Source organism: Neovison vison, chromosome 3 (assembly GCF_020171115.1).
Source record: "Neovison vison isolate M4711 chromosome 3, ASM_NN_V1, whole genome shotgun sequence".
Classification (NCBI taxonomy): domain Eukaryota; kingdom Metazoa; phylum Chordata; class Mammalia; order Carnivora; family Mustelidae; genus Neogale; species Neogale vison.
Window position 1 is genome coordinate 134,164,655 of NC_058093.1, and position 13,460 is coordinate 134,178,114.

General features: G+C 35.3%; 1 protein-coding gene across 2 annotated transcripts in view; it reads left to right on the forward strand.

The window, feature by feature from the left end:
• Positions 1–11,866, forward strand: part of CDH19 (cadherin 19) — a 111,732-nt gene extending 99,866 nt beyond the window's left edge. For both annotated transcript variants that reach the window (XM_044242838.1, XM_044242837.1), the window contains exons 10-12: positions 5,822–5,939; positions 7,905–8,156; positions 10,823–11,866. In XM_044242838.1, the coding sequence (XP_044098773.1) occupies positions 5,822–5,939; positions 7,905–8,156; positions 10,823–11,310 (858 nt within the window). In that variant the 3' untranslated portion in view covers positions 11,311–11,866. The remainder of the gene's footprint in view (positions 1–5,821; positions 5,940–7,904; positions 8,157–10,822) is intronic.
• The last annotated feature ends 1,594 nt before the right edge of the window (positions 11,867–13,460 follow it).

A 13,460-nucleotide genomic window follows, 5' to 3' on the forward strand; every position in this document is an offset into this window, starting at 1 on the left:
CACTGATTCTCTGGGTTCCATCCTCTAAATACCCCTGTAATCTGTCAATTTTGCTCTGTCCTCCCTCTTGAGACCCTACCAGGGGCCCAAGACATCTTCTGGAGTGAACCATGAGCAGTTCTGCTGAAGGACGCTCCTATAAAATCAAACTTCTCATTATCCCGTTTCACGGCTCCCGTGCAGGGATATACCCAGAGTTGTTGCTCATTAGTTATCTTTATTAGTGAAGTCTGAAGGCATGTAGAGAATTTCCAAGGCAGTCAGTTCTTAGTGGTGGGGCAGTAATCCGAAGAATATATTGTGTGTCCTCTTTGAAATGGTGAAGTGTTACTTTGACAATAACAACTTTCCCTATGGGAAATCTGGAGCCTGGGAAACCATATCGTCGCCTGAGAGCATGTTGTTACCAGCTTCAGTTTCTATAAACACTTCAGCAATTTCTGTATGATTTCTCATTAAAAAGAGCTCATGTTCTGTAACTGTGATTGTTGTTGTCTTTATAGATCACATCAGGAGGTCTTGAATACAAACTAGTTGCTCCCCTGGATCGAGGCAATAGCTTGTCACTGGGTTCCCTATTTCCAGATTCACAATAAAGATGTCTTCAGAATGAACATTCTAAAATGCAAATTTTGCCCAATCATTTGGATCATGGAATCCTAAATAAAAATAAAATCATTTTTTTTCCAATTTAGAACTTGGAGGGGGACCTCAAAATGAAGTACAAGCCCTTTTAGAATATTCATGATATCACCACCGCTCACTTCTGAAGTTTAATCTAATTTTTGTTTAGATGCCAGATCCTCTGACCCCGAAATAGTGGGTGTTTTAGTCTGCACTTTTCTTTTTTGCTTTAGGCATTATGTCTCTCTACTCCATTAAAATGTAAGCAGTGTTGACAGACACTTGGTGCTGGCCACTGTTTCACCCCCAGGGCCTGAGATGGCGTGGGATGCTCCAAATACCAATGAAATATTGGCCGAATGGATACCTTTGGTATATTAGTCAGATAATTTCATAATTTAATCTTTTTTATTTATATATGATGATTTTATATTAACTTTATAAGGTTCATTTTAAAAATTAACAAAAGAAATGAAATATATACTGAAATAAAAATTTCAGTAAAATTTTTAACCGAGTATAAGTAGATATCTGTAAAACATTACATATCTGTGACACTTAAGTACCTATAATTTGGTAAAAAAGTCCTTTTTAGAAACAGTATCTCTGCTTCTGTCCAGAGATATAATATTAAAATACCATGAGTTTCTCAACATTTTTTCTCCTAATAACATGCTAAACAAAGAGAGAAAACAGAGACTATAGACTAAATTTTCTTGTTAGCTCTAATTTTATTGTGTTAATTAATACTTTGACCTTTTGAGTGGATATTCAACAGCCTTTTCAAATCCTTTATTTTATCTAAACAAGTCACATTTTGTATCATTTCCTCAGTGGAGTGGTAAAGAAAGTGACAGTCTTCTTCAAATTTGTTGACAATATTTCTTGACGATGCAAAGAATAATTCACATCTGTAGCTTGATGCAGAGTACCAATACCTAGAATAATTATGTAAGTAAGCAATTGAGATGAAATTGTAAAAATCCTCACATGTATTCATTTATTGCAATTCTCACTTGTCGTTTAACATGTTTCTATTGAAAGAAATTGTTTATTAAACACATTCTGAGAAATTGATAACTTATATTAATACTCAATACCTATATATTGATTTATAGTTCATATTTCAATTTATAGTTTGTAATCCTATTCAAAAATGTATTCCTCGACTAATACCAGAGGTAGATTTCATTGATATCTGCTGTTCAGGTAAAGAAACAGACTCAAATGTATTCCCTGTTTGCTCCAAATCCAGGTAGGATACTTGCTTCTTTGCTTAGCTATCAAAAAAGTTGCATGTTTAATAACGGTCATACTTATAGTTTGTGGAAAATGAAAGTTGTAGTGATTTTTTAATCCACATAATAGTAATCTAAGGATGACATTTTAGTAAGCTGGCCCAAGTGTGCCTCTTTTTTAAGGAAAAGAAGTCATAGTGTGAAGTAATTGATAGACACAAATGATTATCTTTTTTCCCATGATTATCTTTAAAGTCAAATAGTGTTTGTAGTTCCATAAAATGATTAAGTTGAAACTTAAAAAATTGCCAGTGTTTATTTCACTTTGACCTAAAAAAAATGCAAATTACATGTAAACCTACCTAATAATATATGCATGGTGTCCTTTTATCTGGATCACACTTTCCCCATTAATTCGAATTTTTTTTTTTTTTTTTACTCAAGTATTAGCTCATTTGCTCAATTCCACTTGGAAAATCATTTCTTTTTCCTAAATTAATACTCAGATTATTTTTTTCTTCCCAATCATTTTGGTCTATATCACTTCTATGATATAGACCAGGTTATAAACATAGGTAATAAAATAATATTACCTAAACATAGGTAATAAAATAATTAATACCTAAATAATTAATACCTAATACCTAAAATAATAATTATATTACCTATTTCTCTGTATGCCTCTGTCTTTTATGAGACTTGGTTTTGTTTGCTTCTTGCACACCACACGCATTACAGTATTTTTTTGTATGCCAACTTCATGAACAAGAACAGGTCTAGGGCTTGAACAATGGGCCTGGGAGGAATAGAAAGTGGTTGCCAGGAGCTTGAGGGTGGGGGAAATGGGGAAAGGTTGGTCAAAGAGTATAACTTTCAGTTATAAGATGAATAAAGTCTAGGGATCTAATGTACAACATGGTGACTATAGGTGATAAAATTCTTTGTATAAATTTGCTAAGTAGAACTTTTAAAAATGATAAATATGTAAGGGGATGGATATGGTAATCAATCACATGGAGAGAATCTTTTCACGGTGGATATGCATTTCAAACCATTATGATGTACATTTTAAACATTTATCAATTTTATTTTTCTCAATACATCTGAAGAAAATGTGCTCTGGGGGCCACACATGCTACTCATCTCACACTCGTGGCGACGTCGCTTGCATTCAGATTCTGACCCAGTGTTTTACTCACCTGAGATACTTGCGTGACTTGAAGCTTAATCTAAGGAAATAGAAAATGGGAACTCTTTTTAGACTTTCTAGATTATCACAATGTATTTTCATTATAGATTTTAAAGTGTTATAAATGGAAAATCACATGTATTGGTTCAGAAAAAAAATTGGACAAAACTCTACCCAGGACAAAGGGGAATTTAAAAATTTGAGCTCCCAGAATTTGTCATAATATAGCCATCCATGTTTGTCTACTTTGTCTACTCTTTGCTTTTGATTTGCCTTTGCTCCTCTCATCAGCGTGTACAACAGTGGTAAGCCCCAAGCAAGTAGATGTAGGGAATAGTTTAGAAATCTAATCAATGCAACAAGATTTTTTTCTTAGAATTTTATTTGAAAATTAAAATAAAAACCTTTCCATTGTCATATGAAAGGGAAAAAAAAATGAGCATTCCTGGTCAAGACACTTGTGCTCATTAATGTTGGCTCTTTTCTAGAAATCTGTGTTCTCAAGAATAGTATACACATTCAGGGTTAGTTCAAAAGAATTAATGGTACCTGCTGATGGTAACTGATTCTATTATATCAGTGGCTTCCTATTTTGTAAAGTGATAAAACCCCTAAAAAGCATGTGGAAGTTTAGTTTATAAAGCAAGTGCAAGTTGAGGGATGTACATTAAAGAGGGACCAGGATATTGAGACCTATGCATATTCAGTTTACCTGTACATATGTAGGGAATAATTTAATTAATTAAAATCATTTAAAAATATATACAAAGTCAGCACTTCACCATTGTTCTTAAACCTACATTCCCAAAAGGGAAACATTTTCAATGTTTGGTCAGATTTGTGTATTTATTTATTTATTTGTTTGTTTGTTTATTTTTATTTATTTTTTAAAGATTTTATTTATTTATTTGACAGAGAGAGATACAGCAAGGGAGGGAACACAAGCAGGGGGAGTAGAAGAGGGAGAAGCAGGCTCCGCACTGAGCAGGGAGCCCGATGCAGGGATCCATCCCAAGACCCCAGGATCGTGACCTGAGCCGAAGACAGACACTTACCCACCCAGGCATCCCAGATGCATGTATTTAATACAGAAAGGCAGGTAGTGAGATAAATTATTCCTTGTCTAAAAATCAAGACTGCATGTGTCAACAAGGTAAACACGAGTTTTTACAATTTGCTATCAATCTTAGTTAAGGAAATACACATATGATGAGATTACACACCATTCAGGATACCATTCTGTCTATATAAATCCCAACACTAACATGTTTTCATGAAGAAAACACCTTACAGACATGTACGGACGGTATGACAAGCACTTTGACAAGCTATGACATAAAATTCTAAAAATCATTCCTAAAACTTAAGTATTAGTATCTCAATTTTTTTAAGAATAAAAAAACTAGTGGGATGTCTGGGTGGCTCAGTGGGTTAAACGTCTGCCTTCAGCTCAGTCATGATCCCAGGGTTCTGGGATCGAATCCCACATTGGGCTCTCTGCTCAGCAGGGAGCCTGTTTTTCTCCCTCTTTATTCCCCCTGCTTGTGCTCACACTCTTCAGCTCTGTCAAATAAATAAATAAAATATATATTAAAACAACAAAACAAAACAAAAAACCTAGTAAGTGGCAACGCCAAGACTCAAAATATCCCCCTACCCTTCCCCCGGCTATTATGGTAATCCAAAATAAGACCATTACCCTAATACAATGCAAATTTATTATTGTAGACATGAGTTGAATGAAAAGGTTTTATTAGATTATTCAATTAACACCATATGAATATGATTTAACTAGGAATGTGTTCTAAGGAAAAAGATCAATCGATGTAGAGCGATAACTTACAAATTACATTGGTTTTATAAGACTACATGTGGAGAGCGTCTATTCTTTGAAGTATAACATTATAAAATTTGGGTCTGTCATCTTGCAACTAAAGATATTTTTGTTTGACACATTGTTAAAAGCACTTTAATTCTAGAAAATTCAAAACAATAACTTCTATAATCAATTTACTTTAATTTCCAGAATTAATCACAATCTCACTATGTGATCTTGACAGCGTATCTCTTTTTTGACAATAATGAACCACTTGACTGACACATTCATGTCTTGAAAGAAGAGAATTAAATGTGATCTGATGTGTTCATAACTGCGTTACTTCACTTTTTTATGTTCTGAAATAGGAATTTATTTGACGTGGAACACTTTTGCTGTAGTCTTTATGGGTCAAAGGAAATCATATACATTGCCCCTAAGCTCTAAATGTATTATTTGCTCAAATCAATTTGAAAACTCATTAGTTTAGCTAATACTTTAGTAAGACAATAAGTTTACCATAGCTATGCTCTCAAATGAGCAGGGAATATATAATTTCAACAAACCATAATGGCTGCTATTCAGATAAGGAAGGAAGAAGGAAAAAAAGAAGAAAAGGGGAAATCAGGCCTGAAGGATGGGAGGAAATCTTGATTTATAACAGCAGTATTTGCAGAATTTCTAACAAAGTTAACTGCTAGAAATCATTTCAGCCCCCGACAAGAATTTATTATGTATTATCAAAACACTCTTTTAAAAGGGGCAGGTAAACTTATTTTTAACCTGAGAAAATATTTTAACATTCTCCCCAAATTAAATGATCCTCTGCAACAGATACAAAAATTTTGATAAGGCAATTTTGATAAAAGCTAATACTAATACTGATAATAATCTCTATAATAGTAATTATATTCCCAAATCAAAAACCAAGCAACCTGTTTCTGCTTTTCCTAGGTAATTCAGACCATCAGTGCGGTGGATAGAGATGAATCCTCAGAAGATCACCATTTTTACTTTCATCTCTCTGGGGAAGACACAAAGAACTCGAGTTTCATAATCATAGATAATGAAGGTAATGCCATTCCCTCATAATGGCTTCTGATCCTTTCTTTGGGAAATGTGCTTGATTTTAAGGGGATTTATGATGTTGCTTTTTGTAAGGTTCTCGCAGTATGATAATGTTGAGAAGTAGAGCAGAGAAAAGCAGTGGACACAGCAAACAAAACCCGACATCACGTTCTGAGAACACTAGCCCCATTTCTCACTGGATTTCTTTAAGTTAGAAGCACTTTTTCAAGTCATCAGTGGCAGTAAGACCTCGCAAAACCAAATGAACCTGCAGATATAATGGCAGTACTAACCCAGTACTTCCTTTCGTGTCTCGTAAAACCAAACTTCAATCTTTGGGGAAGAAAATGATATATACTTACAGTCATGTTAGCTTGATTGATTCAGAGATATTTGGAGTCATTAATTTGAAGCTATAAATATATAAAATTGGTTTAAGATTATTCTCTTTCCTTCAAAATGAAGTGATCCTATCAATCTAAAGACACAGTGTGCCAAAGGGTTTCATGTAGAGAGACAGAGTATTTTCTGCTTCCGTGCAGAGGTGGCTTGACTTTGCATGAAGCCACTTTTCTTGTTATAATATGGGCCTACTTTAATTTTACTTTATATCTTGAAGATAAGAAACACTGTAGGATTTATTACTGAAGTATCCATAGCCAAACACCTGCTGATGTCCTTCTTTACACCTGATTCTGGGTTTCGATCTACGGGAGATCTTTTGTGGACAATAAATGCAGGCATGTTTTCTCCCTTTTCTCCTTGCCAAATTTCTCAGTGAAGGAAACGCAACTAAATTTAGGATTAAAAAATGCAAATATCAATAGAAGAAATAAGTTACAACTTAGATTTATTTACATCAACATAAGTCACTGAGGCAAAATAAGTATATTAAAACAAAAAAAATAATTAATTGGGTTTAATGTTTGTGATTAAAAATAATCTGGTAAGATATGAATTGAAAAATGTAAACTCTCTTACCTTTTCAGTCTGCCTAGTCAATAAAATCCCAAGTTTTATAGGTTCCAAAGCATGATGAAGAATTCATTTTAAAAAGATGATTTAGAAAACAAATAAAAATTAAAAAAAAAAGATTAAAAGATGATTTGGGAAAAGTGGTTGGCAAGCACATTTTGAAACACTTCATTTATTTGCATTTTTACTGTTTGTGTATCCTAAGTTTTGATTACTACAGAAAATATTTTGGGGGGTGGCAATACAAAAAGGAGGGGGAAATATAGGAGTCAGATATAATTGCACCAAAAAAGCCTAGAATATTTTGGGATTTAGGGAGAAACAACTGCAGAACGGTCAAAGTATGTATATTGTTCATCTTTGCTAATTTCTTAAATGTTCTGTCTAGAAGAGCAATCAGTGCTGCTGAGGCTTAACTGTTACCTGAATTTTAAATAGAAAATGGGTTAATAATGTCAAAGTAAAAGGAAACATCCCAGTAGAATTTTCCTACCAAATAAAACTAATCCTTCTGTCTCATTAGTAAATACATGATTTGAGACCACTTGTTGTGATATTGGTAGATGACTTTGAAAGTCTTATGTATTTATAGTATTTGTGAAAAGAATGAGTTTCTATTAGAAAAAGCACTGTGTGGTGAGTAAATAACCCCAATGAAACTCATACTGTGATCATAAATTTAATATCAGTAACCTCTATAAAATACTGAGATCTGATTAAAAAGCTGTTTTCTGTGTTCCACATTTACTTTTTCTGTCTTTATCAAAAACATCTTGGAACTGATTCATGTAATTCATCTAAGATTGTAATTATGGTTTAGGCAATGCCAAATCAATAATGACTTTTTGAGTGGATCTTTTGACTTCTTATCTGACATTTCTTCTTTATTATTTAAACCTACTTGATATATCTATGTTATTGCCTCTAGTACATATGACTGGTATGAATTTCTTCTATATTGTTGAAAAATTACGCACATGGGTTTTTGTTTTAGATAACACAGCTGTAATTTTGACTAATAGAACTGGTTTTAGCCTTCAAGAAGAGCCTGTCTTCTATATATCTGTCCTAATTGCTGACAATGGAATCCCGTCACTTACAAGTACAAACACCCTTACCATACACATCTGTGACTGCGATGACCATGGCAGTACACAGGCCTGCAGGAATAAGGACCTTATGCTTGCCATGGGATTCAGAACAGAAGTCATACTTGCTGTCTTGATAAGCGTCATGATAATATTTGGTAAGTAGTGCTGAACTGAACCTATCTTCATTTATTAAAAATAATTAAAAAGTAGTTAATTCCATCATCACAGTATGGGGTGTGTGTGAGTGTGTGTGTATAAGTATGTAATTGCTCTTCTGAATATGTTGCAATTATTAAACCATGGAGTAAATGAAAAATAGAGTGACCATGCATTTCAAGATGAAAATGAGTGATCCCTGAACTCTGAGTGTGTCAGCATGTGTGTGCACGTCTGTCTAGGAATGTTTTTGACACTAAGCATTGGCAGTGGACAGCATATACAGTTATATAACAATTAGTAATAATAGTAGCGACCTTCTGTTGAGGGCTTATTATGCTACAGGATACTGTCTTGAGTGTTCACAGGCAGTATGTAATTTGATTCTCACGATAACCATATGAAGCAATAACTATTAATCACTGTGTTGTATGAATGAAGAAAGTAAAATTCCAAGTGCTAAGTACTTTACAAAGGGTCGTGGAGATGCACTAAATTTCCATAACTCTACACAGTCTATTTAACCCTGTCCTACAACTCACAAGAGCCCTAGGACCACAATGAAAGAAAGCAAATAGGGGGAATGCAAAAAGAGGGCTTTAAAACTTGATCAGAGCTAAACACAAAAGAAATTTCAATAAAACAGCTCCTCTTTTTAATAGATTTAACTTATTTATTTATTTATTTTAGAGAGAGGGAGGGAGAGAGCGCGCAGGAGGGGCAAGAGCGAGAGAGAGAGAGTGTGCACTAGCGGGGCAAGGGGCAGAGGGAGAAGGAGATCGTGTCCTGCAGCCTCGGGGCCGAGCGCCATGAGAGTGGGGCCAAACCTCACAACTCGGAGATCCTGACCTGAGCTGAACTGGAGTTGGCCGCTTCACAGACTGGGCCACCCAGGCACCCCAAGCTCTGTTTTATTTGTTTGTTTGTTGTTTTCAGATGTAGATGTCATATCCATTTTACAGATGAGGCAGATGAACCGCAAAATGTTTTCTCAGGCTTCCAGAACTACAAATCATTCTTCTAGCATCACCGTCTCTCTTTCCTCAGCAAACCAGTCAGTATGTGTAACCTAAACCCTCTCTTACTTCCCTTACAACTCCGTCAAGGTCAACACCACTTGACTGAGTCCTGCGAACAGCTGTATCAGCCACTGGTTCTACAGTCCCAAACCCACTGCTCCAGATGGCGTCTGTGTTTCAGGGATTGCGTTGCCCTCGCTCTTCTCCTCTTTCTCAAAGCTCAAAAATCATGCCTTCCTTTTTACCATCCCAATTACCATTCTTTCCTATTCAGCCTCAGTCTTTATGATTATTTTCAATGGACTTTGATCCTAAAACTGAATACAGAGCTACATAGCTGGGAATCAGAATCAAGGGTAGTAAAAACAGTGTAGGGTTGGAAGGGTGACAAGTACTGCTTTACGCATAGGGACAGACCTAACCCAAGACCAAAAACCCTATGAGTGAAAGGACAGCCTTGCAGTCAAGGTCATGACTAAGATTTAGAGGGTGGGAAGTATGGGTCAACCAACAGACAGTAGTTTTCTTTGAAAGTGTCAAGAATACTCTCTCCCATTCATAACTTGAAAAAATTATTTGTTAGCTCCCTCTCTATACCAACCATATATCTGAACCGAGTTTCACAGTATCGGATTCGAACTCAATGACCTTATTTCAAGAACACTATTTCAGTGTTTTAAAAGGTACGATTTACATAAAGTATGGCCTACTATATTTCTTTTTATGATAATATTAATAACAGCACTTCATGTTTATTTCAGTTCCTATAGGTGAAGTTCTGAATAGTTCCAAGGCTATGAAGGGGTTGGCTACTCTCGATACATACATACGCATGCACACACAATTTTCTCTAAATAAAAAAAAGTGCTTTGAAATTTTTCTGTTTCTACATCATGTTAAAATTATTTTAATAAATATTGATTGTGGGCATAGCGGTGTTACGATTAAAAAAAATGATAGTTTGGGCTTTCTGAAATTAATGTGATATCACTGAGCACAGGTTCTAAACCAGCTTTTTGGTGGCATATACTTTGTAGTCAATGGGTATTAACTTAGAAAATAATTATGCCACAGAATTTGTCTCAGCGGGGAATTTCAGATGGCTCTGTTGTGCTTAACTTCTTGTAACATGCATTATTGGTTACTAAAATTGACAAATGCATATAGATTGGAAAATGTTCCCGTATGCTCCTTTCCTTTTTCTGTTTTCAACATATAAAAGATACAGTTTTAAATGAATTATCATCACAAAACAGGTCACTCTTATTTTTGTGATGTAAAAATAATTTGAAATATAGTAATACTGCCTTCTGTCATTCTGCACGCTCCTTTTGTAAATGTTCAACAGCAAATACTGTAGTTGAGTTTTGGGGAATCAAACGTTATTCGGGGATATTCCACGGTACCGGGGATGACGTCACCAACCCCGGCCCCCCTCGAGGCTCCACTCTGTGTTTTCTTTTCTTATAATCCTAAAATCTAACTCACGCCCTGAGCTTTTAACAAAAGCAAGGGTTGCAAGGCTTATTATAAATAACATGTAATATTGATGAATATGAACTTGTTGCATTAATGTAGATTCACGTATTATGTTATCCTTATTACAGAGTGTTGCTTCGTGTTGTCTGTTCTCATTCCTTGGTCAGGGTTTATATTTTTGATCCTGGGTCTGAAACAGCGAAGAAAGCAGACGCTGTTTCCGGAGAAAAGTGAAGATTTCCGCGAGAACATATTCAGCTACGACGACGAAGGGGGCGGCGAGGCAGACACGGAGGCCTTCGACATCGCCGAGCTGAGGAGTCGCGCCGTCCTGCGGGAGCGCAGGCCGCGGGGAGCCGCCGGCGACATCAGGAGCCTGTACCGCCAGTCTCTGCAGGTCGGCCCCGATAGTGCCGTTTTCCGCAAGTTCATTCTGGAAAAGCTCGAAGAAGCGAACACTGATCCTTGTGCCCCTCCTTTTGACGCCCTCCAGACCTACGCTTTTGAGGGAACAGGGTCCCCAGCTGGGTCCCTGAGCTCCTTAGGGTCCGCAGCCTCTGATCAGGATGAAAATTACGATTACCTTAACGAGTTGGGACCTCGCTTTAAAAGATTAGCATGCATGTTTGGGTCTGCTATGCAGTCCAATAATTAGGGCTTTGTTATTATTTAAAATTTTTTAAATGCTAGTATGTGTTTGGGCAAACTGGTAGTCTCCTAGGAAAGAGTTGTGTACTGCAGTTCTCGGGGCGGGGGAGAAAAGTTCCAGCATCTTCTGATTTCCTTGGAGTAAGTGCCCTTGGTTATTTCCAGCTACCCACATGTTGTCCCCGAATGCAGATGTGGAGTGATGCTAACAGTCAACTCCCCTGTGCCAGTGCAGGCCAGCTGTGGCATGTAGCTGAAGTATTCCTCTGGCATTTTTTTCACTATTTTCACTACCATCCAATACAAAGTTTTGAATGTTTAATGTGAGAAAGGCCCTGAACTAGATCAACTTAATATTATTTCAGTTATCCTTTTTTTTTTTTAAATCTTACAAAGTGAGAGTATATTGTTTATGTGTTTTAAGTTCCTGATGCTGTACAGAGAGAAACAAATACCTAGTAGAATCTGGGTGATAATAAAACTTTTAAAAAGTGTTTATTTTTTATGAATAAACAAGTTTCTGAGATTCTATGACTCACAGTAGTTTGATATTTTAAAATCACTGTCAAGGCCATACTTGAAAACTGATTTCAAATTTAGACAGACTCTTAGTGTATATTGATTAATCAAAGATACAGTATAGATTGGTATTGTCTTTGATATTACAGATTTATATAAAAAAGGGAGTATGAAGATATATCTGAGACATTTAATGTTATTTTTATATGTAGCCAAAATACATCTTTACTATCGCACAATGCAGTAACAAAATACATGTCAAAATTCACTCAACATTAAATGTTAACTTTATGATAATTGTGGAAAGCATGAAAATTTTTAAGTAAATTTTTATTGCCACTAAAAATGGTAGCAGTAAATGAAAGAAATATTTGACTCAAAGTTGAATTAATATTCATGCAAAATATTATGATCACCTGTACTGATTCTCACCACGCATAGAATGAAACATGATAAAATTCATAGCATTTCCTTTTTATTAAGAGCTTAGACCAGAACTGATTCTTCAGTGTCATCTTTTTTATTATGGGATATAAAATTAGGTGCAATAGTTACTTTTATTATAACATTATGAAGGAAGTATGCTAAGCTGCCGGACATGATAAAATCTATGGAAACATCCAGATAACAAGCTTTATGATAACGTCAGATAATCAGATAATAAAACCCTTTAATTTTAACCAGCATTTTCAGAACCATCCTTATTATTCTATACAAATCAAGATGGATTTCAAAATTCATAGGTGGAACAGAAAGAAAATGGTGAATAATACAGTGTCCTCAAAATTGTTTTATATGTTCATTTCTTATAAGCAGCATGTGGAAATGAGCTGAACCAAATCAACCATTTATGTTTAGAGAAAATATTTTGAATAATGTTAGCTAAAGATAGGTGGGTTTGAATAGCTACAGTATTGTTTTCCTCCGGTGGAAAGCGAGGTTTTCCACCAATATCCATTCAGGTACCATTATGTCAGTAACATAGGTATCAACACTTTACAAAAGCCCAAGACTGAAAATACGACAATTTAGGAAAATATTAAAAGTGGATGAGAAGTGGTAAGTCATAGAAAATCCTTAGGCATTCATATCATCATTTACTTGGGAAAGAGTATGAATACTAAACAAAACAAAATGTTCAAAGAGAAAAACTTACAAGTAAAACAGAAATGTGTGAGTTGAGAGAACATTTCTATTTCTATCATATTAACATAAAAATTGAAAGGGTATAATTGGGGATATTTTCAGGGATTATTCCATAAAGGATTGTTCCCTGTATTTAAAAGATTGTACTATATGTAATCTTGGATGAAGAATTGGAAAGTACAAAAAGCAGCAGATAAATCAGTCCATGGAAAATAGATGAGAAAAATAGAAATAGGGTTTTCTGAGGCTCATGTAGGTCTTGTCATGGGTGAAAGCCTTATGAACAACCTCTCAATTTGGATGAACACTTTTAAAAATGCACACATTTGAGTCCAGTGGCACTAAGCAGGTGTGTTACAATAAATTCGGCTTAGTTGATGATGAGATTGTTAACTCTAGGTACATAGGAAAAGAACTTAGATGGTTGCATATCGATTTGCTAGGCTTAAACAATATCAAAAAATACTATCTGATTCTTGTACAGAAGTTGCA